This window comes from Mustela lutreola, chromosome X (assembly GCF_030435805.1).
Source record: "Mustela lutreola isolate mMusLut2 chromosome X, mMusLut2.pri, whole genome shotgun sequence".
NCBI lineage: Eukaryota > Metazoa > Chordata > Mammalia > Carnivora > Mustelidae > Mustela > Mustela lutreola.
Window position 1 is genome coordinate 14,597,529 of NC_081308.1, and position 27,924 is coordinate 14,625,452.

A 27,924-nucleotide genomic window follows, 5' to 3' on the forward strand; every position below is an offset into this window, starting at 1 on the left:
CCAGAAGAAAATGTCATTGTCTTTTCTTCAAGGCATTTAATAGCTCTTTACAAATATTGGCATCTGACAGACCGATTAGAAGCAAAAAAACTCTCTCCGGGTGGTTGTGATGTGGCTGTTATAGGAGTGTTTGTGCTGTACGCTTTGGTTAAATCTGTTTTAAAACCTGCTTTAAGATTTGCCATATGCAGTTGTACTTTAATTCTAAGCTCAGAGCTGTGCCGGTTAGTTTCTAGTCACGTCATGTATTATAAAGTATGTTGTGGTTGTAGAGTTTGCCAGTTTAGCATGTTCCTAATCTGAAAATTAGTGGACTTCGCTAGGAAATGCTATCCCCCTTTCCCTTATCTTAGTTAACGTCATAGTATCCTCACTTCTTAAACTAGTTTTTAGAGTAAATAAGGAAAAAAGCCATTTATTTTCTTCTAGCTATGTATTGAGAATGACTCAATAAGTGTACAACTCTTTTTAAAGGCCAGAGGATTACTTTTCAAGTGTGTAGAAGGCTATGTCCATTTCTGTTCACCTAGGTCCGGGTGGTGACCCAACTTTCAGCAAGGGCAATCGCTCATTGCGACTTACTCCCAGCATTCCGCTGGGACTCAGAAATCTGCATATTCTCTCCTGGTCACAACACTTTTCTGGAGAGCACTGCTTTTATATCTAGAAGTTCGTTACCTCCTACATTATAGTGGGATACCGAGCTCCATGCGAGCACTGAGATCCACAGACTCATACTTTTGTGAGCTGGGGATGTGGTATGATCACACTGAACCAAGTCAGAACATACTGAAATATTTCCTTGCCTCCTTCAGTTCATCACTATTAAAGTGTGTAGGCAGAGAAAACAGATTTACACTTTTTAAAATGGTTTCTTTAAAAGGGGCTGCACTTAGTATTAAGTGCTCATCTCCAGGGCCAGAATCTCACGAGAAGTTTCTCTCAGAGACTTAAAGAACCATCTTACAAAAACAAAAACTTGTAAGTGGTTCTGATTTCTTCATTTTGTACCTTAACCAGCTGAGATATAGAATATCTTGAGGTCTGATTCATCAGCTGGGTAAAAAAAAAAAAAATCTGTCTTCGAAACCATGAGTAAATGTAAGAAAATGAAGCCGGGACAGGACGAGTCCCCGGTTTGTCTGTATACACACAATGTGGTAGAAGTAAGGTGGCGAGGAAACTCTGGGCCTACTGCCCTATTCTATTCTATTCTTTTTTAATTGAATGTACTATAAAAGATCATAGACTTGTGCCAAGTCAGTTACTACGTGAATATTCATTTCCCTTAGTGCTTTGTTAATTCATCAGCGTTAGGCCTGGTCCTGCCTCCACCTATCTCCACTCCAGGCGCCGGCCCACCTTTCTGTGTATTTCCTATAGGATATTAAAGATAATCATGACCTACATTGTATCTTCACTCAGTAACTGTTTACTCCCAAATTTGAGGGAGGTGTGTCTTTTGTTTTGCCAGAAAAAATTTGTAGTAGTCTGCACGTTGGATTTCTAGGGCCAGAGAACTGCAGCAGTGAAACTGGCTTCACTTCTAAGGCCCTTCATTACCCACAAGGTTAAGCTCTCTGAACCCCATTTGATCCTTGGGTTATATTTTGATCCTCCTTTGGAATCTTAAAAACAAATTGGTTTCCATGTTGTATGCAGATTAGAAGTTGCCTTGTTTGTTACTCTTCCAGCACAGAGTTTCAGGGAGAAAGAGGCCTTATCTGTTCCTCCATCCCTTCCGTTTTGACAGACTGCTAAGATTTCCTCAGGACTTCCTTTGGTTTGGGATTTTACTTTCCCAAAGGCCTGATCTGATTTCATTTCAGGCACAGACAAGCTTGTCCTAGTGCTCTGCTTCAGGGCTAATTAGACGAAACCCAGGAATAGAAAAGGTAGATGCCTTGACTTTTGTCCCTGTTGGGGGATTAAAGTGTTTATCTCCAGAGTTGTGAAAAGCTCTAGTTACAAAGCATTCAGAGTTTCAAGGGGGAAAAAAAAAATGATGCTTTTTCTCTTGGAGAACTTTTCAGTTCTCCACCATGGCTTAGATTTTCCAAAATGGAAAGCAAAGCTTGTATAAAGTCCATTTTCACTAGAGGTACACAATCGAGTATAGTCATCTCAGTCTATTTCCCTCTCCTTATTTCCTCCTCGGTCACTGATTGAGTCAGGCTGGAGGGGTAAGCTTTGATTGCAAAAAGTGAATTTTTCACTGTAAACTTGGATTGATTAACAGAAACAAGAAAACCAAACAAAATAGTTGCCCCTAATTCCTATCTCCAAGAATTGCTTTGTGCCATTTCGAATTCAGGTAGTTATTCTGTATATACTTAGAAGACTGTTCTGAGCTTCTTCAATCTCTAGGAAGTTCAAAGGGGTATCTGGGATGACACAGGGCAGGGTGATTTTGAGAACCCTACGCATGCATGAAATTAAACATATGGATAAGCCAGAATGATGTAACATCCAAATTTGTGGTAGATGAAGAATCAGTGGAAATTCTTAATTGCACAGACTTTATAATCCATAATACAGAGTGTAATTCCATACTTTTTACTGTGGCAAGGGTGTGATGTGGTGTTAACCTATTTAATTTTTGAATCCAAACTGAATTTAAAGTGTTGAATATTTAAATTCCTCACAAGCTAATTATGAACCATTTGTAAAGTGTTTATATAACTCTTTGTATCATGTGTTGGTACATCTTAATCAAGTTTTTTCTGGCATGTATTCCATTCTAAACTTCTGTAAAATTTCTATTGTTGCTGTAAATATTATACAAATATCTATTCCGTGGTAACCTTAATTATCAGCATGAAATGGTTAATTTTTACTGAGCACAATGTATTTTTGAATGGATCTTCCCAAATGTCTTTAATAAAATGCAGATTTTGCACTGACTGATGTGATGAGCAGGCTGTCCCCATCTTAAGGATTGTGGTCCCTAGCTTTTGAACAGCAAGCATCTCCATGTTAGTTCCCTCTTTGTAAAGGACTCTTTTGATTTCAAATGGGGGATAATGGGCCTTTGAAGTTGAAAGCAGTTTAAAGGACAGAAAGTAATGTTAAAGCAGGGCAAATCCTGTTACTTAATGATGATAGTCTTTTTTTTCCTCCTATTTATAAAGCTTTTTTCCCCTCCTGGCCTTTTGAAAACTGGTTTCTTTCATACTTGAGTGCTGTGTTGTCTCCTTTGCACGTTACTGGACACTCACTCTTGGTGGTTTGGGAGGATGGGAAGAGATGTCTGCCTCCTGCTCCGGGTGATGGAGAAAGCAAAGATGAAGTATTTCTTCATGTTTTAGAGTAGGGGGTTGGCAAACTTTTTTGGGGGGGGGGGCAGATAGCAAATATTTGAGCTTCTGTGCGCCATAGGGTCTATGCCATTGTAGCACAGAAGCAGCACAGGCAATATGTAAATGGATGTGGCTGTGTTCCAATAAAACTTTATGTACAAAAACAGGTTGGAGGTGGGGGCCGATTTACTGACCCATTTTAGGCCCCCAGTTTTGTCTTTGGTCATTCGCTTAGTTGGTCTTATTGTTAATTTGGGAAGGGACTTAAATTGTGTGATAACATATATAAATATATAAATATTCAACTTCATCTCTCTAAGCAAAGGATGGGAGCCAAAACCCAGTGATGTGCATTGTTAAAAGCACCGCGTCTCCAACTTCTTCACTTGTGCGTTTCTCCTTATCGTCCCAGAAACTTGTGATTTCAACTATACTTTTTATCAGGACTGAATCAAACTCTCTGTTGGCTTGTAATTTTTCTATTTGTAGCACTTATTATGGCCAGGCGCAATGCCAAGGCTTTTACTTCTGTTATTACATGTACTTGTCCCAGCAGTTCAGTGACGCGAGTAGTGTCCTCATTTTATAGATGAGGAAACTGAGGTGTATGCACTTTATGTTAACTTGCCCACGGTCACATGGCTAGGATTTAAAGCCTAGTGTGTTCACTGTAAAGCCCACACCGTCAAGCACTATGGAGCAGGGAGTTGCTGCGTCTCCATCTGTAGAAAACGGACGTGGGGCTCGTGACGTGCGGCCATTCATGTACCATCACTCATCTCCCAGGAGGTGGTAGTTGATCTGATCTGCGAATAGAGCAGTTCGTCGAAACAGGTCACTGCAGGTCCAGAGACTCGTGAAGTGGCCAAGATCTTGCACAAGATCAGGAGTCCGATTGTCTGAGTAGAATCCTAGCTCTGTCACTTGCATCTTGTGTGGCCTTAGCATGTTATGTAACTTTTTTGTGCCTCAGTTTCCTTATCTTTAAATGGAAATAACCATAGTACCGACTTCATAGAGTGGTTGTGAGGATTTAGTAAGATGGTAACCTGCAAAGCACTTGAGAGGTTCTAAATAAAGAGTAGCTAGCTATTATTTGTGCCTCAGTTGGCACCCCTTTGAAGTTAAAAAGCAGTGTTACTGGGTCTGCACTGCCAGTTCTAGAGAGCCCATTAATACTCTTCAGATGGACTTATGCTATTTGATCCTCACATCAGCCTTGTAAAGTTGTCGGTGTTAAGAAGCACCTAGCCTGGCACTATTCTTGGGATCACAGAAGCAACAGCCTTTACAGCAGGCCTCTGTACCCACTTTCCAGGTAGACAAAAAAGATGGGCTTCTGTCAGCCTCTCTTCAAAGACTTACCTCAGGGGTGCGGTCTTCTGCCCTCTGAGACGGAATTTATTTTGAAAGGCCCAAGTAACCTTTGCTTTGTCCAAGTAACCTTCTCTCACACTCAGTACCAAAATCAGTTCCGATTATTTTTCTCATCTTGGCAATACTTAGTGCTACTACTTTGCTCACAGCATTCCATTTAGTTTAAACATCTGCGCTCTGTTATGTATATTTTACTGCAATTAAAACAAAAAAAAAAATCTCCTGAAGGTGTAGACTTTCACGCTCTAGGATTGGTGAGAATAAAAGTAAACATGTTCACCTAAGGTAAAATAATGGGTTTTTACTACACTATATATATATATATATATATATATATATTTTTTTTTTTTTTAATGTATTTATTTGACAGAGATCACAAGCAGGCAGGCAGAGAGAGAGAGAGGAGGAAGCAGGCTCCCCGCTGAGGGGGGAGCCCGATGCGGGACTCGATCCCAGGACCCTGAGATCATGACCTGAGCCGAAGGCAGAGGCTTTAACCCACTGAGCCACCCAGGCACCCCTATGTATATTTTTTTTAATTGAAATTTTTCCCCACAAAAGAAATAGTACTACAAACGTAGTTCATATGTTTAATAGTAATATTCCATTAGGCTTCAGATGTCCCTCAATAAGTTTTGTTTTATACTTCGGTATAAGTTAAATGAAGTAAGTAACTAATATGCTGTTATAAACAAGTTACCTGAAGATAAACATCTTATGGATATCAATATGTCATTGTTTATTAAATTCTGGAGTATAGAGCAGTTTCCAATGTGAAATCTCAGCTGGCTTTGCAGAAATTGACAAACTGATCCTAAAAATTCATTTGGAATTTCACAGGACTCAATAGCCAAAACATTTTTGGAGAAAAACAACGTTGGAGAACTCACATGTTCCAATTTCAGTACTCACTACAAAGCTACAGTAATCAAAACTCTGGTCCTGGCATAAAAGACGTATAGATCAATGGACTAGAATTAAGAATCCAGAAATAAATTCTCACCTTTATGGTCAGTTGAGTTCTCAGAAAGGATGCCAAGACCATTCAGTGGGGGAAGAACAGTCTTTTCAACAAATGGCCCTGGGATAACTGGATGTCCACATGCAGAGAATGAAGTTGGGCTCCTACCTCATACTGCATACAAAAAGTAACCCGAAATAGATCAAAGATCTAAATGTAAGAGGTTAAACTATAAAACTCTTGAAAGAAAACAGAGGAGTAAATCCTCGTGATCTGGATTTGGTAAAGGTTTCTCAGGTATGATACCAAAAACACAAGGAACAAAAAGAGAAGAATAAATTGAACTTAATCAAAATTTGAAAATATGTTTCAAAGGATTACACCAAGAGAGTAAGAAGGCAACCTACAGAATAGGAGAAAATATTTGCAAGTTGTGTATCTGATAAGGGGATTGTATCTAGAATATATAAAAAAAAAACCTCTTACAATGTGATAATAAAAAGACTGCCTGATTTTAAAATGGGTAAAGGATCTGAAAGTTATATCATAGGGCAGTGAACACATAAAAAGATACTTAGCATCATTAGTCACAGGGAAATGCAGAGCAAAACCATAGTGTGTTAGTACTTCATTCACACCAGCATGGCTCTAATCAGAAAGATAGTAACAAATGTGGAGAACCCAGAACTCTCATATATTGCTGGTGGGAGTGCATAATGGTGTGGCCACTTTGGAAAACTGACAGTTCCTCAAAAGGTTAAAGACAGAGTTGCCATGTAACCCAACAATTATGCTCCAAGGTATACAGCCAAGATAAATAAAAACATATGTTCAGACAAAAACTTGCACGTAGTTGTTTATAGCAGCATTATTCATAATAGCCAAAAACATGGAAACAACCCAAATGTCCATCAACAGATGAATGGATAAATACAATATCATCTATGCATATAAATGGAATGATATTCAGCTGTAAAAAGGAATTAAGTACTGATACATGCTACGGTATGAATGAACCTTGGAAAAACACTACGCTAAGCAAAAGAAGCCAGACAGAAAAGACCACAATTGTATGATTCTGTTTACATGAAATGTCAAAAATAGGCAAATCTACAGAGATAGAAATTGGATCAGTGGTTGCCTAGGGCCAAGTGGGCGACTTGGTTGTGGGGGGCGGGGGAGGGTGATGGCTCATGGGTGCAGAGTTTCTTTGTGGGGTGATGAATTTTTCTAAAATTGTGATAATGGTCACTCAACTCTGAGTGTACTTAAAGTCATTGAGTTGTACACTTGAAATGGGTGAAATTTGCATGGTATATGACTTCACCTCGTTAAACCTTTACAAAACAGAAATTTCCAACATGAACAATTACTTGGAGAACCTCTATTGCTACCTCACACTGTTCCATTCTTCTTTCCTCGTAACTGTAATCCCCTCCTGTGTCTCGTGCGGCTGTTGCAGAGGACCTGAGCTCTTATGCTTCTGCCATTTTCTCTGACAATCCATGTCATGATAAAATTTCATTCAACTTTCCAGTAAGGGGCTCCAATCAGGCATCTGCTCTAAATGGATTTATTCATGTCTTCCTAAGGCCAGAGAAGGATTATTTTTTTCCCTCCACCTTGAATTTGGTATGTTTGTGTTTCAGAGAATACTGAGCAAGGAAAGCTTTTTCCAGCTTCAAGTATACAGCGTGGGGATTAGAAAGACGGTGGGTTGAATATAAAGCTGTTCTAAGCCCAAAACAGCAGGGAAGCGATCTGGGGCTTTTAGGAGGCTTCCGGCTCACAGAGAAGGTGAATGTGATATCCACGATCACGTTAGTGCCACGTTAGTGCGAGTGCATTCAGTTGGCTTGGTATTTGAAAACAGAAAGTAACAGGAAAATGAGCCGCGAGTAGAGGCTCCTACTTTTGTATACCTCTCCTTTCCACGCCCCATGTTACCAGCCTCTCCCAAGGAAGGGCCTGAAAACTCAGACTGAGCTATAAATATAAATGACAGAGGAGACTTGGGCTGTTGTCCCCGAAAGGTCCCTGCTTAATGCATTCCTCCAGGAGGGGAAAGCCAGGCCCATTTCTGGCCGGGTCCTTCCCAAAGGCAGTTGCAGGCTCAGGAGCAGGAGCAGGCATGTTTGTGTGTTGCAAGGCAAGGGAGAGAGGTTAAACATTTGGGTCACGAGAGATAGGGCCACATTGCCCTTCTTAGGACCTAGGGTCTGACCACTTCCTGCAAAGCGCACGGTTAGCTCACGGGCCTCCTCTGCGCAGCCAGTGATAGCTCCTGGGCCAACTGCTTTCAAAATGTTAAGCTTGTCAAAAAATGGTAGCCCTAGATAAAGGGGCATTCTGTGCTGGGCTGAAAGCTCCGAGCAGAGGAGGCCCTTTTACCTGGGGTGATTGGTTGTGTGCACCCTCCCAGGAGATCAGGACACAGGCTCCCAACCCTGTACTCCTCTCGGCCAACCAATCACCCCAAACCTTGCCCTCTGCACACCCAGTACTCTGAAGTCCTAAAAGGCCATGATTCACTGAAAACTTGAAGGAGAAACTGCAAACCTGCTGCCCGTTTGCACTGAAATCAAAGTTTTATGCAACTACGTTCCTATTTTCAGGGTGGTAAAGCGAAAGAGTTTTGAAATTCTCTAGGCTCCTTTGTGTTCCCTGAGACCACACCTTTCACTTTGTCAGACCAAAAACAAAACAAAAACCAAAACCAAGAGCAGCAAATTACCCCTGCTGCTTAGGCATTTGTATGAAAACTGATTTTAGGGACATTTTCTTTGTTCTTATTTTCTTTGTTCTTATTTTCTTTGGCCCTGAGTGGGACATAAGCTCATTTTTCTTTTTTCTCTTTCATTGAAATTGGAAACTATATATATATATTTTTTTAAAAGAAATTCTTTCTGCCCAGCTCTGCATTGAAAAGAGCTTGTAAAATACAGCTGCTTTTGTCCCCCCCCCTTCTTCGCATCAGGGTTCCCCTGCAGGCAGCTCTGAGCCCTCCGCCCCCCACGGCGGGAGGGAGGCCTCAGGCACACTTGCTGGCACACTCCAGCAGCTCCATCCGGATGGCAATGCGGACGTGCCAGCCCAGCGGGATCAGCCGGATGAAGCGGGAAATGATGGGGGGCCGCAGGAGGTTCTGGACTGTGGAGGTTCGGTCTGAGTTTCCATAGAAGACCTAAAGAGAGAAGAAATCTTACCGCTGTCCCATCAGAGGATGGTAAAGGAAAAACAATTCTTACCCGAAGCTGGCCCTAACTCTTGAGTTTGAGAAATGGTGCTTAAGGCTCAGAGAGCTGTACAGGCCCCGCCCTCCTCCAAATCTGAAACTTGCACATTGGTCAGCACCTGTGTGCTCAAGCAGATACTAACATTTCCGTCATCGAGGGATGTTCTAGATGGCATCAATAGAAAATGCCTCTTGATCCTTATCACCAATTTTGTGTTTTCATGCTAGGCATTTTGATAAATTTTGAAAAAGACCACATCTCACAAGAGGAATGTTCCTACATTCCAGAGGTGTCCAAAGTGGGGCTCAAGTAAAGCTCCACTGCTCCGGCCTTGAAGTTGTGAGCCGAAGCTTAAGTGTGTATGTCTACATTGATACAAAGGGCCAATAGACTCGGAAAGCTGCTTTTAGAAGAAAAGACATAAAAACAAGATTCTGGCAGGGGAAAGGCGGTAAGTAACCAAAGGAGTTTGCTTCGTGTTTTGGGGGGATGCAACATAGCTTGGAGATGAGGCTGTACCATTAAAAAGGTGACATGGCTGTTTGGCTGCATTTCCATAGAAACCATTCTTTGCAGTCTTTTCTAGAATTGTAGCCTCATGATACTGGAGCATTTCATTTCTTTCTGGGACTATCTCCTAAAAAAAATCTGGCTGCTACATTGACCTCATCCATCTGCAAAACCGGAAGAACCTCAGATGCCATGATCTTGTCTCTTCCAGTAGCAACATCCCACATCCCCTTTTCTCAGCTTTTCGCCCTTGAGCCTATTCAAGTCAGGGGACAGCTGCAGAGGAAGAATGGAACAGGCTCCTTCAGACTGCACAAGGGCCCGAGCGGAATGCCTCTTTGCAAGGAACTGTCAAGGCCTTCAGAAATGCAGACAGGACTTGAAAAAGATTTCTCATTTCTTTTTGAAAAGCCAACTAATAAGAGCAAAAATGAAATGAAATGTGTAAGTATCAAGATGGTTTTTCCTATTGTATTCAGTAAAACTCCTTGAAATCTCAACCCATGAATGTCTTGCTGTACAGCTTGTCACCAGAGAGTACAAAAGCCTTCTGATTTCCAGCCACACGTGTGTGCTTCATCTGATTAAGTGTCCAAATTAGCCTCAGAAGCCCTTATTCTCAGGCAAAAGGACAGTTAACATTTCTAAACAGTTAGTGAGTTTTTAATTCATTGCAAATATACATATATACGTAAAATAATGATTTTATATAATATATATATATATATCACACACACACTTAATTATGAGCCTACTGTGTTCAGTCAATGGTGAACATGACTTGGGGCTTGACCCTTAGAGATTAATAGGATATAGTTGCTCAAAGGCAACTCTGTGTTTGCACTGCTGACGTCATTTTAATCATTTACACAGTTCAGTGGCTAACTTGCTGGATTGTCCAAATCTTCCTAGCAGTCAGTCTCAGTAGTAAGGAGAGGCCATATCTACATAAATGGACAAAGGCCTGCCCACATCAATAGTAGGTCAAGTCAGACCCATGCAGCGAAGTGTTCAATGGCCCGGTGAGTTTGGAATAGTCCAAATGGCCAGTTGTGATTATTCAAGCAACTGTAAGCTGATAGGAGAATTCAGACAAATATTTCTTCCATACACGAGAGTGGTGCCATTCACAAACTGCTGGGCACCCAAGATACAGCAAGAAAAGACACCTGCCTTGTCGCCAGAGAGTAGACCATACTGTGGGGCAGAAGCACGGATGACTTCCCTTGCCACGGAGTCAGTGGTCGGCAAGGGTGGAAGCGGGAAGTCCCGGAGAGTGTGAGCTGAAGGTGCTCGGGGTAAGTCCAACTTACCCGGTTGTTTCCTGTCTGGTCCTTATAGTAAATCCAGTTCAGGCTCTCATCCGTCCTGTACTGCACGCTGTACTTGGTCATCCACTCATCGATATCACAGCGCCCCTGGGTGAGGATCCCTGAAATCACCTTGACTTCCTTCAGATCTATCTGCAGCCACTGGCTGCTGTCCTGGTACTTGGAGAGCCAGGCGCACCTGCCAGGGACACAGCAAATCACCAGGAGCCTCTCCCCATGAGCACGTCCAAAATGCTGAGAGGCACTGCCCTTTGAGGGTGTTGTCAGCGCCCAAAGAACCTCTGCAATGCTCGGGCAGGCTGAGCGTTGTTAAGCACCAAGAGCCTGTCTCCAAGAAGTGCCCAGCCTCTGTCATACTTGCATCATTCTCTTTCTCCCTGCATCGCCACTGCGCAAAGACCAATGGCCAGATTCAACTGATTGGTCCAAGCATTGCCTCAGAATGTAGCTGAAATCCCCTTTGGGGTGTGGTTGAACAGGTCTTACTTCAAAACACGAAAATGCATGGTTATTACACCCGTCGGCTCCCTTCCTCTTTCATTAGTCTCTCCCAGTGACTCTCCAAGAGTCTTCCCCTAGTTTCACTCCCTTTATACCTATCTGCATCGCCTTCACGTGCTCTCATTCATGGCTTTCAGAGTGTCTCCCTGTGCAGAACACTGCGCCGAGCCCCTCTGGAAGAGCTTTCAACAGTTATAAAGCAAAGAACCATTGAAGGAACTGATTTGTCTTTTAGCTATATCCCTCCCGAATTGTGGAAACCTGTAATTTCCACTTTGAGTTTTTTATTTATTTTTTGCATATTAGTTAGCTTCTTGGAACTCAGTCCTTGGCTGATTTTTCTTCTAACTCCAGACTTGCTCCTTGGGTGCCTCTTGAATTTTAAACTCCCATCCCAGACCTTTTCCCGACTCCAAAATCTGAGAGTCAGTTGCTGTCTAGATAACTTCTAGATGCCTCACACTATCCCAAATGAAACCTGTCCAAGAGTGAACTCCTAATTGTCTCCACTGCAACTTCCCCTTCCAGTATCCATCTCTTGGAAGGCTACCTCCATCCTCCTAGGTGTTCACGATCACATGAATCTCTCTCTCTGAGAGAGAGCCTTGGCCCCTTCCTCTCTGTCACCAAGAACATCCAATCCATCTATTGAGTCCATCTCAGATGTTTCTCAAATTATTTACTTTTCTCTACTTCACTGGCACTGCTCTAGCCCACATCATCCTCAGTTCTTGTCTGGATGATTGCTACTTTCGCTCCTTAGTCTCCTAGGTTGCCCCCGCCCCCAAACATTTGTCCCCTCTCAGGAGCCAGATTTTTCTTAAAACCCAAGTCAGCTTGTGATACTCCCCAACCTGAAATCCTTTCTCTGGTAGAGTCTGCTGTCTCCCAATATCTTCTTCCCATTTTCCTTTAGTCATAGAATACTGCAGAAAACCACCATCACTACCACCACCGAGTTTTATGTGGGCAAATGGTCACCTAGCAGAGTTCATATTTCCCAGTATCCTGAGCAGCTAGATGGGAAAATCTGACCAAATTCTGATTACCGGGATGTGGGCAAAGTAGCCAATATGATTATGCTTCTGTCCTTAAAAGAAAAGTGTGTGTGCTCTGCTCTTCTATTCTCCCCACTGACTAGAATGCAGTTGTGACAGTGGAAGCGAGGGCAGCCATTCTGGGCCCCAGGATGGAAGCTTCATGTGAAGAATGACAGGGTAGAAAGAGTCAGATACCATTAGCCGTCATGTCAACCCTACACTGCCTAATAAAACTTTTAGGTGACCAAGAAATAAACCTCTATATTATTTAAGTTCCCATACTTTGAGGCTCTTTATTGTAGCAGCACAATCTTATATTCTAACTAAAGCATATTCAAGGAACTCTCATGCCTAAAATGAGGACCATAATCCTTAACATGTGACTCCACTGTCTGACTTCTGCCTATCTCTCTCGCCTTATTTCACTTGTGCCCTAACTTTGCTGACCTTTACCAGCCCCATGTATGCCCTTCAGGGATAGTCCTAGCTAAGGGCCTTTGCACCTGCTGTATTCTGTCCCCCCACCCCCACAGCACCCCCTCCCCCGCTCACCCCCTCCCCCAAACCAACTGCAAGTCTCAGGTTAAATATCTTTTCCTTAGAAAGGCTTCTAAGGAAGTACAAAAGTACTTTGAAGTACAAAAGTACTTCAAATGAATGAAGTCTTTCTTCTTTGTCTCCTCCACAAGCATCTATCACACTCACTAGATGATCAGTCATGTGATTATGTGCTTAGAGTCCCTCCGGCCCTCTAAACCGCGTGCTTTTTGAAGTCTGTGGCCTCATCCGCCTTGACCACAGTCCTCAGCACATGGGAGGCACTCAATGAATATTTGTTGAGTACATAAATAAATGCATCCTGCCATTCGTTTATTATAGAGACGTACAGTTTCCCAATCACGTGAAAACAAATCATCTGAGCCATCTGCCCTGCTTACCCAAAGCCTTGACTGTTGAGCCGGGCTTTGTTAGCTGTCCACGAGGAATACCAGCCCACATACTGCTCCAGGTTGGAGCAGGTGATCTGGTCTGGTGTGACCTCTCCTGACTCGAACCCCAGGGGCTTATGATATGGGCACTCTGGAAAAGAAAAGGCAACACACATTACAACACTCGTAGCACATCGCAACACTCGACCAGCACGACGTGACTGAAATGACAAATCAAACCGTCTCGCTTGCCCTTTGAGAGGTGGAGAATGTTTTGCTTGATAGCACAGTTCACGGCGCTTCAGCCTACTTACTGCTCTTAGAAGAGAGCGAAGAGGAAGTAAAAGGATTGCCATAGAGACTCACAACATTCATAAAAGCAGACGAAAGGGGCTCTATGGCAACCTGAGGGGGGGCGGGGCTGAGAAATACTTCACCTCCTCCACAAAGCTAGACATTTAAAAAACCAAGAGGTTCGCAGAGAAATATCATACTTAAATGTCATACTCTATTTTCCTCATGAAAATAGTTTTAGCCGTCCTGCATGACGACCTCAGGGTCCCTAATTGTCCTCCAGCAGCAGGGGATACTAAAGATAGGAAGAAAACAATGGTGAACAGCAAGAAAGGCAATTCTATATTGAGAGTGATTTCTCACTCGTAAATTGCAGTTTTCTCACTAGTCTAATAGAAAAAATAAAAGGGGTGGTGGGGGGGGGTGAAATGTGCCTGAGTGGCTGTTGAATGAGGTACAGTTGAAAGGAGCTGTTTTTTCCAAACAAGAATAGCCAAAGCTGGTTCTTGGATGTTAACTGTTTGCTGTTGTCATGTATTTCTTCTCGCATTTTAGTGTTGGCTAACCTGGTCAAAGACTTTTGCCCAGCATCCATTCTCCCCTTCTTTTTGGCAAAAGAGCCCTAATTTTGTTGGGCAGCAATGTAACCAGCTTAAAAAAAAAAAAATCTTTCCCAGTCTCTTTTGCAGTTAGAAGTGACCACATGATATAATTTCTGACCACTGAGATATGAGATGATGCCCACTGGGGATTTCTGATCAGTTTTGGGTCACGCCTTCTTTCTTCCTATTGCCTAGAAGGAAAATCTGATGGCTGGCACAGTGGTAGCCATGTTACACAATGAGGGTAAGGCTGAAAGAACTGCAGAGACCTCAGCCCTGATGTCCTTACTACATGAGTCAAAATAAAAGTAATTGAATAAGCCACTCCTTAGGGGATTCTCTTATAATCAAACACAGGTTCTAGCTAAATCTCTATAGAAAACAAATGATAAACTGATACATTCTTCCCTTTTCCTGATTGTAACGATAAACAGCAAGTGGGTTTTTGTTTTGTTTTGTTTTGTTTTGTTTCCAGTGTAAATTTGAGTTCAGATTGAAGAGCGAAATATATTTATCTGAATATATATATATATATCATCTCAACAGTGAGATGAGTGCTGAGGTCTTTCGCGAGGATAATTTTCCAAAGTCACTAAGACAGAATGAAGCATGCAAAAGCTTGAATGCCATCTATCCTGAGACCAGAATGCCCACACTGTAGTCATGCCCTGTCCTCAGAGACTAAAGACAGAAAGACAGCTTCAGGCCTCTGACCAGGGAGGCTTCACTGCCTTTTTTGCCCAGTGCACCAAAGGGAAGGGGCCAACCCCCGCCAGCAGCTGCAGCTCAATGGGGCTGGGGGTGAGGGGGCCCCATTGTAGTTTATCTAGTACCCAAGGCTTCAGGAGTCTTATAATAGAGAATGGGAATTTCTGGGGGCGAGAACAAGAGTGCTTGATGGGCCCCTCCTCGATCATGCCTTGTGTGGTCAAATCCTCAGTAGGGCTTGCTAAGGGCAGTTTCCAGTATCCTCCCCCCAACCCCCACCCCTACAGCAGCCTTTGTTTTTAACAAGCAGACTTTGAAACCTTGGCCTGTCGAGGAAGGCCTTTGTTGGTTGGCAGATTCAGGGGCCTAGTGCCTGTGGCCTTGGGGCCTCCTCCACCTCCTCAATTCCCCTCTGACCTGGAAAACAAGCCTCAGAACGAGGGACAAGGTCCCAGCGCCAGAAAGCTGGGTTTCAGTTGGGCCAAAGGTTGTCACTTCAATACTACCTGGGGGGGTCTCTAAGGCCCCTCCATCCTGAACCTCCCCTTTCTCTCTCCGAGGCTGCCAGCTTGGAGGGCAGGAGCAGAGGGGAAGGAAAAGCCATCAGCCCGCTCCTGATGGCTTTATTCTTGACATGTTGCTCTTTCTCTATTTTCCCCTCACAACTCTTTTGCCATTTCTTTCCAAGTAGCCCATCTAGTAGTTAAGAGGCTGTTGATAGCAGAAGCAGCTCTCCACTGGATGGATTTGAACGGTCTAGGTCTCAACAGGAATTAACTGGTGGTGCTACAGGAGGTGACTGGAGATTCTGGACTCTGGCCTTTGCGGGGGGGGGGGGGGGAAAGGGGGTACTCGCGAGGGGCCTGAGCTCAGCAGGGGACATGCTTCCTCTGAGGGGGCCGGACCACGGAGAGGGTCAGGGAGACCCCCCCCCCCCTCCCAGGAAACCCAGAAAGGTCCCCGGGACTGAGCTGAGCTTGGTTCAGAGGGAGAAGAGCCACCACCAAGGCAGCCTCCTTCAGGTGGGGTTGTGGGCCAGCCCGAGAGCCTGCCACCTAGCCTGAGCCTAAGCCCTGTGTCCAGGCCACCCTCGCACGCCCACGGGGGTTTCCTGTCGTCCAAGGAGAGAGCGAGGACCTTTAACAATCCTGTCTTTAGACTCCTTACAGGCCGTGACAAAGGAGGCCTCAAACTGGAGTTATTTCAACTTGGAAAAATAGGGAATGTGACATTTCTCATGCTCTGTGTGCTTTGCTTGCTGTAAACGGCAGTCAAGTGAAGTTATTATTTTTCCGGACTCCTCCTTCCCCTTGTCCTCCTCCTGTGGTCCTGGCTGAGCTCCCTTTGGGTCCTCATGCGGGCCTGGAGGCCTACGGTCGAGGCTGTTCCCTCTGCCTGGGACACTCTGGTCCCCGTTCCTCCCCCTTCACCTGGACAACTCTACTCGTCCTTCAGATCTCTGCCCACTTCCCCTTCCCACCGTGAGCTGGGTAAAGGACTCCAGCTGCTGCCTTCCCAGACCCTGTCCCTGTCCCTGTCACTTACTCGCTGTCCTTCTGAGGATTTAATTGTCAGCTCCCTGGTCTGTCTGGCTCACCATTCTATCCTCTGAGCTGAGCCGAATGCCTGTACGTGCTAGGCACTCGATAGTTATTGACCGGATGGTGAAGGAAGGGGTCAACCTAGAGTATCCCCCATCTTGGGTGGCCGCTAGGAATAAGCAGAGAGGACAGCAGAAACAGGAAGCGGGAGAGCTCAGGGAGGAAATAGCCCCTAGAACACCCACCGCCCTGAGCAAGAAGGAACTGTCACCTGAGTATCACCTAGGATTCGGCAACACGAATAATGTTGCTGGAGGAATTAAGGGGATTGTCGCCGGACGTACACGGAATATGGCCTTCCCACGTTTTCTGCCCAATAGAAGTTAGCACAGCTCCAATGCCTGTTTTTACACCCATCTTCAGTAGGAAAGGTATGTTTCTACATTCATTTTAAGGAAAAACCTATGTCTTCCGTGCACAAGGGGCTCTTCTGAGTGAGCGATGCTTTGGTCACTCCATGGATAAAGGCATATTCATAATGTGCTGCTAATCCAGGCTCTACTTAACACACTGGCCTTTCTCATTCAGTAGCTGATTTCTCTGTTGGAAGGTGTGAATGCCACACAGGCTTCTAAAGAAGACTAACCTCGAGAAACACAGAGAGAGCTGAGGGACGTTCTTAACAAGAGAGAGATGAATATTAATATGCATGTATATGACACTTGAACCTATATGGCCGTATAGCAGAATATCGAATAATAATGTTTATAGGATAAAGGAAAAACTCAAAAATAATATAGGAATATAAAATATTGAAGAAAAGGAAAGCAGGAACAAATCATCGGATTTCTTATATTTTGATACTTTCCTTATCCTGTTGCCCCTTTGGAGTGCCAAGGTGATCTTAGCTTGACTGTGGAAGACAGATCCTTTAGTAATTTTAGTAATTTTCATAATTTTTATAGCGTTAAGCCAAAGAGTAAGGAGCCCATAAGGCACCCAGCCAGTCACCTTCTCCCTGGGTGGCGACACTGGACAGTAACAGCCAGTGTATGCCTGGGAGCACCTCCTAGCAGCTCTGAGTGACCCTCCCTCCTGTCCTTCTGTACTTTCTAGGCTCTTCTTCCCACCTAAGGCGGGCTCTGGCAGAAGCGCTGAATCTCAGGGGCCAGAGAAACCAAACAACGTTCTTAACATTCCACTGAGGACCTGAGGCACTGATGGGGCAAGTGACTACTGGAATATTGTGGCTAGTCCCGCTGCTCTGAATCGTCTCTTTCATTGGAAAAACCCATTAACACCAACGTATCAACTCTTTCACACTTAGGTTGCATTTTTTTTTTTTTCCTTCCTGGAAACATCTGTGCTATTAAGAAATAAAACAAAAGCAAAGACAAACCGACAACTGGTGGGGGAGAGAAGAGCACTTTCTGATTTCAGAATTTCAAGTTCACGGCAGGTGTGTGGGGAAAGAGCTTGGGGGATGGAGCGGGGGGGGGGGGGTCGACTTGACATTCCTGAAACACACAGCCTTCTTCAGCTTCACAGTTGATTGGTCTATGAAGCCAATCTGCATAAATAATTTTCTTTTTTCCAAGTTGTTTGTAGAAAGAACGTCAAGTGGGATTCCAGTCGGCCTTCGGGGCTCTGGTGAAGAGAGCATTTGTTCCCACCGCGTGGGAAACTTTCGGGTGGAGCTAATGCCCTCGTTTTCATTATGGCACATAATAGGCGCCCAGTGAGAACGGGTGGAATTGTTAAGGAGGGTGTTTCCGTGTTGACGGGGCGGATCTCCGCCGTCTGGAGGGCTCGCGGGGAACGCGGTGGCTGGGACCTCCCGCTCTAGCCCACCGCCCTCAGCCGCGCTTCCCGCTGTCCCCACCGCCCGGAGCCCGCCCCTGCCCGTAGACTTCGCCCGCAAACCACTCCCACCCCTTTAGTAAATAGGAAGACGGAGGCAGTAAAAGCCATTGTAGACTCCCCTGCCTCCCCCACAATTTGCTATTTTAATGCAAATTTAATGAAATAATGAAGAGAAGCTCACACATGGACACACATACTGTCTCTAGCGGAGCTATTATTAGGCGATTATGTAAAGTGAATGACTTGGCACGGCACCACCATAACCCTGGGGAGGGGTGACAAAGACAGTTGCAAGCAGAAGAGGCTGTGAGCCACGGAAAGGACGGAGCGCCGCGAGGATTTGCCGGGCCCTCCCGGCCTCCGAAAGGCCGAATGTGAGCTCTCGGGGGCCGGGAAGAAAAGGACCGGACCTTTATTAAGCTGCAGTTAGTTTGCTGGGGATAACACAAGATGCTTTTCGTATATGTGCTGCCGAAGCGAGCACCACAAGATGCTTTTCGTGCCGCCTCTAATGTATCCCTCGTCACCGCAGCTTAGAGCGGGGGAGGCGGGCGGGGGGGGCGGTGTCAGCGAACTGTGGCCCTTGAGTCAAATGTGGCTCCCCACCTGTTTTTGTAAATAAAGTTTTATTGGCACACAGCCATGCACTGTGACCCTGCGTCCCGTCTATGGCTGCTTTTGCCTTATGGGGGGCAGAATTGAAGAGCTGAGCCCCTTCGACCTGCAAAGTCGTAGATATTTAGCATCTGGTCCTTTACAGACCAAGTTTGCTGGCACTCACAGTGGCCAGGAAGGGCTATGTTATGCTGCAGAACAAATTGTCCTGAAAATTGCACAGGCTTTAAGACAACAAACGTTTATTTTTCACCCAGGTGACTTGTCCATTATAGGTTGGAAGGGGGTTTTCTGCTCCATTTAATCTCCATTTAATCCATTTAATCTGGGACCCACCCTGAAGGAGCATGAATGCACTTTCTCAAGCAGGGAAAGGACAGCCAGAGTTGAGTACCAGCCCTTAGATGCTCAGTTTGGAAGAGACACTGCTCACTTTGGCTGGAACTGCTCACAGGGTGCTGCGTGACTACAAGCGGGCTGGAACCTGGGGAAGCACATGGTTGTTTGCTGAGCAATAAACCCTCAGCATAGTACTGTCGCCTCCCTTTGGCAGAAAAAGACCAAAGTGGGAGTCCCAGAGTTAAGAAATGAGGCAGCCAGGGTCCTACCTCTGGTGTTTCTGGCTCGGAAGCCTGTGTTCTTCTCAAAATGCCCCACCTCCTACCACTGATTTATTTTCCTAAATTCCATGAGTCTATTTCATTGAAAATAGATCCCAACTCGCCTTCTCACGTAGGCCAAGGAAAGACACAAGAAGCTGTTTCTAAACAACGACATCAGTGCGGTATGTTGGAACAGTGGCCGTTCTGTGATTTGAAGCTCAGAGGTCAACTGTGTATGGGGGGTGGCTAATTGAGCCAGGTTGAAGGGAAGAGAAGAAATGGTGTTCTTAAGGACACCCCAAGGATCTGGTGCCCGAAGGAGAAGGGACACTCACCTGGTATACAGTCTAAGGAGGTTGTACCAGCAGACCACAGGACATTGGCACCTCCTTGGCAATTGCATTTGCACACTTTCTGGTACCAGGGGTCCTCAACCTCATCCTGAAGGGAAGCCAGAGGAGCAGGAGTGTCAGTCATAGTCAAATTCAATTCTGGCCAGAGCCACTGGAAAAATTTGTGTTAAAAAAACCTTGCTCATGAGTGCCTGGGTGGCTCAGTCAGTTGAGTGTCTGCCTTTGGCCTGAGTCCTGATCCCAGGGTCCTGGGATCAACCCTCAATTTGGGAGCCTGCTTCTCCTCCCTCTGCCTGTCTTTCTGCCTACTTATGCTCTCACTCTCTGTCAAGTAAGTAAAGAAAATCTTAAAAAAAAAAAAAAAAAAAAAAAAAGATGATGGATTCAAGATTACACCACCTGTATTAAGACCTGGTTTATTTATATTCTCTCATTAAAACACCAGTCTTGAACTTGCCCAGAGAAAAATGTCCTATTACCACCACCAGAATAAAGTATCTTTAAAAAAATACCTTTTTTAAAAAAGTGATAACTCTACACATTATTTTGAGCTAGAAAAAATCTTCAGAAACAGCCTTCTTAGGGCGCCTGGGTGGCTCAGTGGGTTAAAGCCTCTGCCTTCGGCTCAGGTCATAATCTCAGGGTCTGTGATGGAACGCATCAGGCTCTCTGCTCAGCGGGGAGCCTGCTTCCCCTTCTCTCTGCCTGCCTCTCTGCCTACTTGTGATCTCTGTCTATCAAATAAATTAATTTAAAAAAAAAAACCAGCCTTCTTACTGTAACATACCTCAGTAGATGATAATCCCAGTGTGGCTAAACAAAAAGACAAGAGAGGAAAAAAATTAAGTTAAAAAAAGAAACAAATTCAGCAAATTTATTCATTCCATGGAAAATAAAATGAAAATAGTCACATAAAAGTTAACAAAGCCCCTTCTGGAAGAAGTCGAAGTAAGTAAATATAAATATCTGCCAGGAATAACATCCACAGATGCTGAAAAACTAGGGACAGTGAAATTAAACAGACAAGGATAATAATTGTTATTATTTTAAAGTGAACTCTCCCCCCAAAATGTGGCTCCAACTCACGACCCCAAGATCAAGAGTCACATGCTCTACTTACTGAGCCAGCCAGATGCTCATATTGTTTTTGTTTTTTATAGAATTTTGGGAAATACATTAATGTAACAAAGAGGAAAAAATGCACTTGTATTTCTTATCACCAAAGGCAACACTGTTAACATTTTTGTATAAATCTTCCCAGTCTTTTTTTCTATGTGAATTTTTTCAAACCTATTTGAGAGCCTACTACCTAAACAATGCCTACAATTTACATTTACATTGTTAAATTTGACATTGACAGTGCCAGCTTTTCCCTTTACTTATTAAGCCTCCATCATCATCATCATCCCTAGTGTCTGCCAAGTGCGCTGTTCAGGAGCTGATTCCTGGCCCTCTCCCCCCAACCCTGTGACCGAGCTAGGTTATTTAGGATTACCACATTGTTCAGAAAATCTTTTTAAGGTTTATTTATAATGTACGGGAAATATCAAGCCACAAAGTACAAATACTGCGTAATTAACATGGGAAAAATAAGTCTGCAAAATTTAACGTAAAACTAACATCTAAACTATCTTCATAGAAGTATGAGTAAAGAGGACGAATGCACAATTTATTTTAAAACATTTTTTATTTAAATTCCATTAATTAACATATGATGTATTATTTATTTCAGAGGTATAGTGCTGTGATTCATCAGTCTTGTAGAACACTCGTTGCTCATCACGTCACGTGCCCTCCTTATTGCCCATCACCCAGTTACCCCATCCCCCACCCCTCTCCCCTCCAGCAACCCTCAGCTTGTTCCCTATGATTAAGAGTTTCTTACGGTTTGTCTCTCTCTCTGGTTTCATCTTGTTTTATTTTTTCCTCTCTTCCCCTATGGTCCTTTTTTGTTTCTTAAATTCCACATGTTGGTGAGATCATATAATTGTCTTTCTCTGACTTGCTTCACTTAACATAGAACCCTCTAGTTCGTTCCATCCACATCATTGCAAAAGGCAAGATCTCATTCTTTGTTGATGACTGCATAATATTCCATGGTGTATATGTATATGTTCCACATCATCTTTATCCATTCATCTGTTGATAGACATCTGGGCTCTTTCCATAGTTTGGCTATTGGGGACATTGCTGCTATAAACGTTCGGGTGCACATGCCCCTTTGGATCACTACATTTGTATTTTGGGGGTAAATACCCAGGAGTGCAATTGCTAGGTCATAGGGTAGCTCTATTTTCAAGTTTTTGAGGAAACTCCCTACTATTTTCCAGAGGTGAATGCACAATTTAGTAGGAAAAGAGTTAGAATACATTAACATAAAATGCTTAAGCTCTGCTGCCCAATATATAACCACTAGTCCCATGAGGCTATTTGCCCTTAAATTATTTAAAATTAATAAAATTAAACATACAGGATGCCTGGGCAGCTCAGCCGGTTAAGTGTCTGCCTTTAGCTCAGGTCATGATCCCAGGGTCCTGGGATCAATCCCGTGTCAGGCTTCCCAGTCAGCTTGGAGCCTGCTTCTCCCTCTCCCTCTGCCCCTCCCCCAGCTTGTGCACTCTCTCTCGCTTTTTCTCAGAAATTAAGTAAATAAATAAATAATCTTTTTAAAAAATGAGCAAAAGTTTTTAAAAATTAAATTAAACATTCAATTCCTCAGTCACACCAGCCACATTTCAAGGGCTTCCTGGTCACCTGTGGCTAGTGGCTGATGTACTGCACAGGTATAGAACATTTTCATCATAGCAAAAGCTTCCATTAGACAGTGCTTGCAGGTTTAAAGGCCCAGAGCTCCATTTCCCATTTTCATTTCTCTTCCGATTATAAAAACAACACATACCTATTATAAAAATCTGGAACAAAGCTTGAGAGTAGGCAATAGGAAATAAACCACTTCCCTATCTAAAAGTTGAATCTGATGCCCACAAAAAGACCTTTCAGATAGTTTAAGAGAAAAAAGGAATGATGTCATCTTTTGTGTCACCATTATAAGAGCTATCTTTTTCAAATTTTGCCTTCATTTAAATACTACATATTTACCTGTTCTGCAAACCACTTTTCCATGTCCAGTGGGAGCCTGGCACCGCACCAGGGCCTGGGCCTTCTGAAATGGAAGCCTCCCTCTCTGCCCACAAGGGGCTGGAGGACCCAGGAGAAGACAGAGCACTGGACATTGCATGGGGTGAGGACTCTCCCAGGTTGTTCATGGGCAGCAGTGGGAGGCCAGGGGAGCATATCTTTTAGAGCATTTCAGGGCTACCTCTCACCCGTGGTCACCTGTCTCCCCCTGGGCACTTGTTTACAGGTTATTCATCGTTCCTAGAGATTCCCCGGTCTACCTGCTATGGGCAGAATTGATCCTCTCAGGTTGAGACAAAGGTTGGGAGTGTCATCTTGGAGGCCAAGCCCTGCGCTGGCAAAGGAAGTTACTGACTTCTTATTTTCACATCCAATGGACTCTTTCCAACACTGACCTTATGCCTTCAGGCCCCAATGTGCTCTCAGTCCCTCCCATCTTCCTTTAGTTTCCATCCCACTGTTCACCTGGTTCTCCCAACACTCTGAATACCCTCTCAGTTTCCTTTGAGAGCTCTGCTTCTTCTACCCACCTCATAAATATTCTGAAGCCCAAGAGTCCATCTCTTGCTTTGAATGGTTTACCAGGTATCTCCCCATAGATGTCTCTTACTATCTAAAATTGGACCCAGCCAAATCTTGACACAGTTATGGAGCAACCTGAGTTCTCATTGTGTTGCTGGTGGGGATGTAAGTCAGTCTAACTTCTTTGAAAAACTATTTGGCAGCTTTCACTAAGGTGGAACATACGTGTGTCCTATGAAGCAGACACTCGACTCTTCGGTATCTAACCACCAGAAATGCATACATATGTTCTCCACGTGCTAGATCACCCATAGCAGTAGTATTTGTATTAACCCCAAACTGGAAAGGCTCGTATGCCCATCAAGAGTAGAATGGGTAGGGGCACCTGGGTGGCTCAGTTGGTTAAGTGTCAGACTCTTGATTTCGGCTCAGATGGTGATCTCAGTGTCCTGAGATCGAGCCCTCATCGGGCTCTGTGCTGGGCATAAAGCCTGTTTAAGATCCTCTCTCTCTCTCTCTCCTTCTGCCCCTCCACATGCCCCCCTTCTATCTCTCCCACTCTTAAAAAAAAAAAAAAAAAAAAAAAAAAAAGAGTAGAATGGATACAGGTGGCAAATTCAGACTCGCAGAACACTGAATTGCAAAGAAAATGGACGACGTGACGTGCAGTCCATGCCACAATATGGCCGCCTCTCACGAACAATGCTGAGGAAAGCCAAACACTAAAGTGGACACACCACATGAATCCATTTGAAATGTACAGAAGCAGGCAAAAGTAATCTATGCCATTAGACACTAGGGTCCTCGTCACATTTGGAGCAGGAAGTGGCAGGGAGGAAGGCCGCGGAGGCTCTGTGGGGGCGGGGCGGGGTGACGGCTGGCGATATTCCGGGTTACTTGATCAGAGTACTGGTTACATGGATGTGTTCAGTAGTGAAAACTCACTAAGCTACAAACACTTACCTGTACTTTTCTGTATGTATATCATACTTAAATAGTAGTATGTACGCTATACTTCAATCGAAATGTTTTTTAAGACAGAACTCATTACATCCTTCCTTAAATTTTCTTTTCCTTTATTTCTTATCCTACTGAATGGCTGCCCCATCCACTTAGCACCCCATCTAGAGACGTGGGGCTTGTCTTAGTCACCTTTTCCCCCTAAAGCCACACATCCAGTGTCAAGCAGCAGCCTTTTCCCTCTCTATGCCGCCACCATCACTTCCCATGTTCAGCCCCCCATTCTCCCTCCCCCATACTCTCCCTGCTGGAGAGACCTTGTCTCATCCACCTGTCATGCTGCCCGTGGAAGGGGATGCACACCTGACGGTGTCACTCTCTTCCTGCAAAACCTTTGGTGGATTGTCCTTGCAGGGCTCCAGGTTCCATCTCTCATTTACCTGTTGAATGGCCACATCTCTCCATTTCCTCATCCTTAAAATGGGTATGATAGTAATGTGTCTTTCAAGAGGCCACCATGATCTAGCTCCTGCCTGCCTCTCCAGATGTATCTTTTGCATGCTCTACTAGCTGCAATTCACGTCTGTCTGGTCTCTTAGGTTTAAAGTCTCTCATTTTCCAGGGCACCTGGGTGGCGCAATGGGTTAAGCCTCTGCCTTGGGCTCAGGTCATGGTCCCAGGGCCCTGGGATGGAGCCCTGCATTGGATTCTTTGCTCAGCTGGAAGCCTGCTTCCCTCTCTCTCTACCTGCCTCTCTGCCTACTTGTGATCTCTCCCACTCTCTGTCAAATAAATAAAAAAAATTTTTTTTAAAGATCTTATTTATTTGACAGAGAGAGGCAGGTGAGAGAGAGAGAGGAGCAGGCTCCCTGCTGAGCAGAGAGCCCAATGCGGGGCTCTATCCCAGGACCCTGGGGCCATGACCTGAGCCCAAGGCAGAGGCTAAACCCAGAGCCACCCAGATGCCCCAATAAATAAAATCTTAAGAAAAAAAATTAAAAAGCCTCTCCTCTTCCAACTTTTCTGCGTGCCTATCCCCTTCTCTGTGCTGAGGACTTCTTCTGTGCCACCCCCCCCCCATGTACAACTCACCACTTGCTCTGGCTTGTGTCCCACCTCTTGCGTGCACAGGTTTATGTAAGCACCTGTACAATTACAGAAACTGATATAAAAGGTACCTGCCAATGATTGGTCCCAAAGCATTTATTCTTTAAGTAATATTCACTGAGTATCTACTAGATTCCAGGCCCGGCTTTAGGTGTTGGGGATACTGCAGCTAACAAAACAGGAGGAGGACCAGCCGTCATAGGGTGTGCGTAGCGCAGGCTGCGGGTGATCAGGGCTAATGAAGGAACGAATAAGATAGCCGGCAGCGAGAAGGTGGTGTTGGAGCATAGACCTGAAAGAAGCGAGAGACCCGGGAGCAAAGCATTCTGGGCAGAGGGAACAGCAAGCAGAAAGGGCCCGAGGTGGGTGGCTTCTGGATGGGCACTGGGTGTGCTCTAGACCGACCAAGGAGCCCCTGGGGCTGGAGCAGGTGAATGAAAGCGCGTTTCAGGAGATGAAGGGGTCAAGTGGGAGGCCAAAAGGGCTTGGCCCAGGCGGAGGCAAGGGAGAGGATGAGAAATGGCTGGATTCTGACCGTCTTTGGATGGCAGCCAACAGTACTTGCTGACAGGGGACCGGGTGTGAGGGAAAGAGAGGTTTAAGGCCTGAGGGACTGGGAGGGGAGAGCTGCCATTTCCTGGGGGAGGGAAGTTTCCAGGAGGAACAGGGACTGCGGGGGATGGGGTGAAGAGGTTCCCTCAGAGGCCTGTGGGCCATGCTACGGTTGAGGCTGAGTGGCTCCGGGCGGGGCAGCTCCTGGAGCCCAGGGGAAAGCCCAGCCCGGCTGGCTGGTGCCCTGCGCTCCTTGCATTGGGTGAGCACGGGAACCCGGAGCCTTCGTCCCTCTGCTGCTCCCCGGGAACGGTGGAGTAGAGGAACGAGTGGCATCGAATCTAGTAGATTCGGGGGTGGTTCATCCAGGAGGCACTGGGCTCCACCCCATCTTCAAGATGGCTGAAATGCGGGCAGGCCTGGCAGCTGGGCAAACCTCAATTGTGCCAAGACCCTCTTGTTGGGGGTGGGGGGGGGCGGTGGATCAAAGGGGAGGCATGCGGGCCACTGACAGTATGGACTTAATAACCGAATCAGTTTGGCCCAGAGCCTGTGTCTGTCACTGAGGAGGGTTCTTGTGGCTGCAAATGAGCAAACCCAGAGATCCAGTGAGAACCCTACTCGTTTCCAAGTGGGCCCTGGGGGTTCTGCATTCTGCAGAAATAAAGCAGAAGGCCAAAAGGAAAGGGTGTGTGTGTGTGTGTGTGTGTGTTTCTGCCACTGTGTGCTCGTGGAGAGCAAGCGTCTTGAGAGGAAGGCCTGCTTTCAGAGCCACTTCCTGTGTCCAGGCAGATGTTGGGCAGATTTCTCATGTTTTTTCCCTCGCAGGCTCCCCTCCTCAGAAAGCGTTGGTCTATAGGCAGCCCCGGGGGATCTGAGGCACCAGATCCGTATGGAAACGAGCAGAGAGAGAAGCAACAGCAAGCATTTTACAGGAAAAGCTGTCACCCAGGGAGCAGCGCCGTGGCTGGATCGTCCCCGAAATGATTTAATCACCAAAAAGCTGGTGAACAAAAGCAGAAGCGTGTTTGACTATAACATCCTATAATGCCAGAAAATAACATTGCCAGAACGAGCAGCAGAAAACAGGTCAACCTTGAAAGGAAAAAGAAGAAAAGATTTTGATTTGTGTGGTTGCATATTTTTCTCCCTCTTTGGATTGTTTGTTAGATTTCTGCCCATGCTATGGTTTTCCACTCGAGCGTCTGAGATGGCTCTCATTCCCTGATCTCAGATTTATGCCACATGGGCTCATTCTGCCCTTTTGCCCAAAGGGCCACTCCATGGGGAGACCCTTGTTCCCACAGCAAGAAAACTCAGGGCTTGCTATCTCTCAGAATGTACCTTGCAAGCCCAAGAGGAAAAATGGGCATTAGACACACAGAGGAGAGACTCTGTGTCTTTTTGATGGATGTCACTAAATCCAGAGCTTTCCTTCTCGTGGAAACAGATGAAGCTGAGGAGAAAAGCATAAAATTATGAATGACAAAAGCTGTCAGTAACTAGCTTCCCATCTCCTTGGGAAATAAGGGTAAGACTCAGGAAGAAAGCAGCAGGCTCCAAGAATGTCCCTCTCGAAGAAGAAAGAAGGAAATCGTCCTGGTGTGAAAATGTTACTATTTGTGGCTACAGGCGTATTTCTGGGTAAATCTGTTATCTGTACATGCTTCAACACAGATGAATCTCAAAAACATATGCTAAGTGAAAGATAAAAGACCATATGTTGTATGATTCCATTTAAATGTAATGTCCGGAATAGATAAATCTACAGAGACAGAAAGTAGATCGGTGGTTGCCAGGGGCTGGGGAGATGGGGAAACGGTCTACCGGTTTCTTTTGGTGGTGGTGGTGGGGTGACGAAAATGTTCTAAAATTGGATGGTG

The 27,924-nt window shown here is 45.0% G+C and overlaps 1 protein-coding gene across 1 annotated transcript; it reads right to left on the reverse strand.

The window, feature by feature from the left end:
- Nucleotides 1–6,467: 6,467 nt before the first annotated feature.
- On the reverse strand, nucleotides 6,468–19,886 carry RS1 (retinoschisin 1). Its single transcript, XM_059158519.1, has 4 exons — nucleotides 19,745–19,886; nucleotides 13,194–13,335; nucleotides 10,697–10,892; nucleotides 6,468–8,821 (listed from the first exon to the last, which is right to left on the reverse strand). Exons 1-4 carry the CDS (start codon nucleotides 19,884–19,886, stop codon nucleotides 8,669–8,671), a joined length of 633 nt encoding a protein of 210 aa, XP_059014502.1. The 3' UTR covers nucleotides 6,468–8,668.
- Nucleotides 19,887–27,924: the final 8,038 nt, after the last annotated feature.

Bases quoted from the DNA above. Each gene is read 5' to 3' on its own strand.
- RS1 (XM_059158519.1), bottom strand. From the start codon at position 19,886: ATGACTGACACTCCTGCTCCTCTGGCTTCCCTTCAGGATGAGGTTGAG. The intron at 13,336-19,744 runs GTGAGTGTCCCT...TTTCTTTTCCAG, and splicing joins CTCCTTAGACTGTATACCAG to AGTGCCCATATCATAAGCCC. The intron at 10,893-13,193 runs GTAAGCAGGGCA...TGTCCCTGGCAG, and splicing joins CTCAACAGTCAAGGCTTTGG to GTGCGCCTGGCTCTCCAAGT.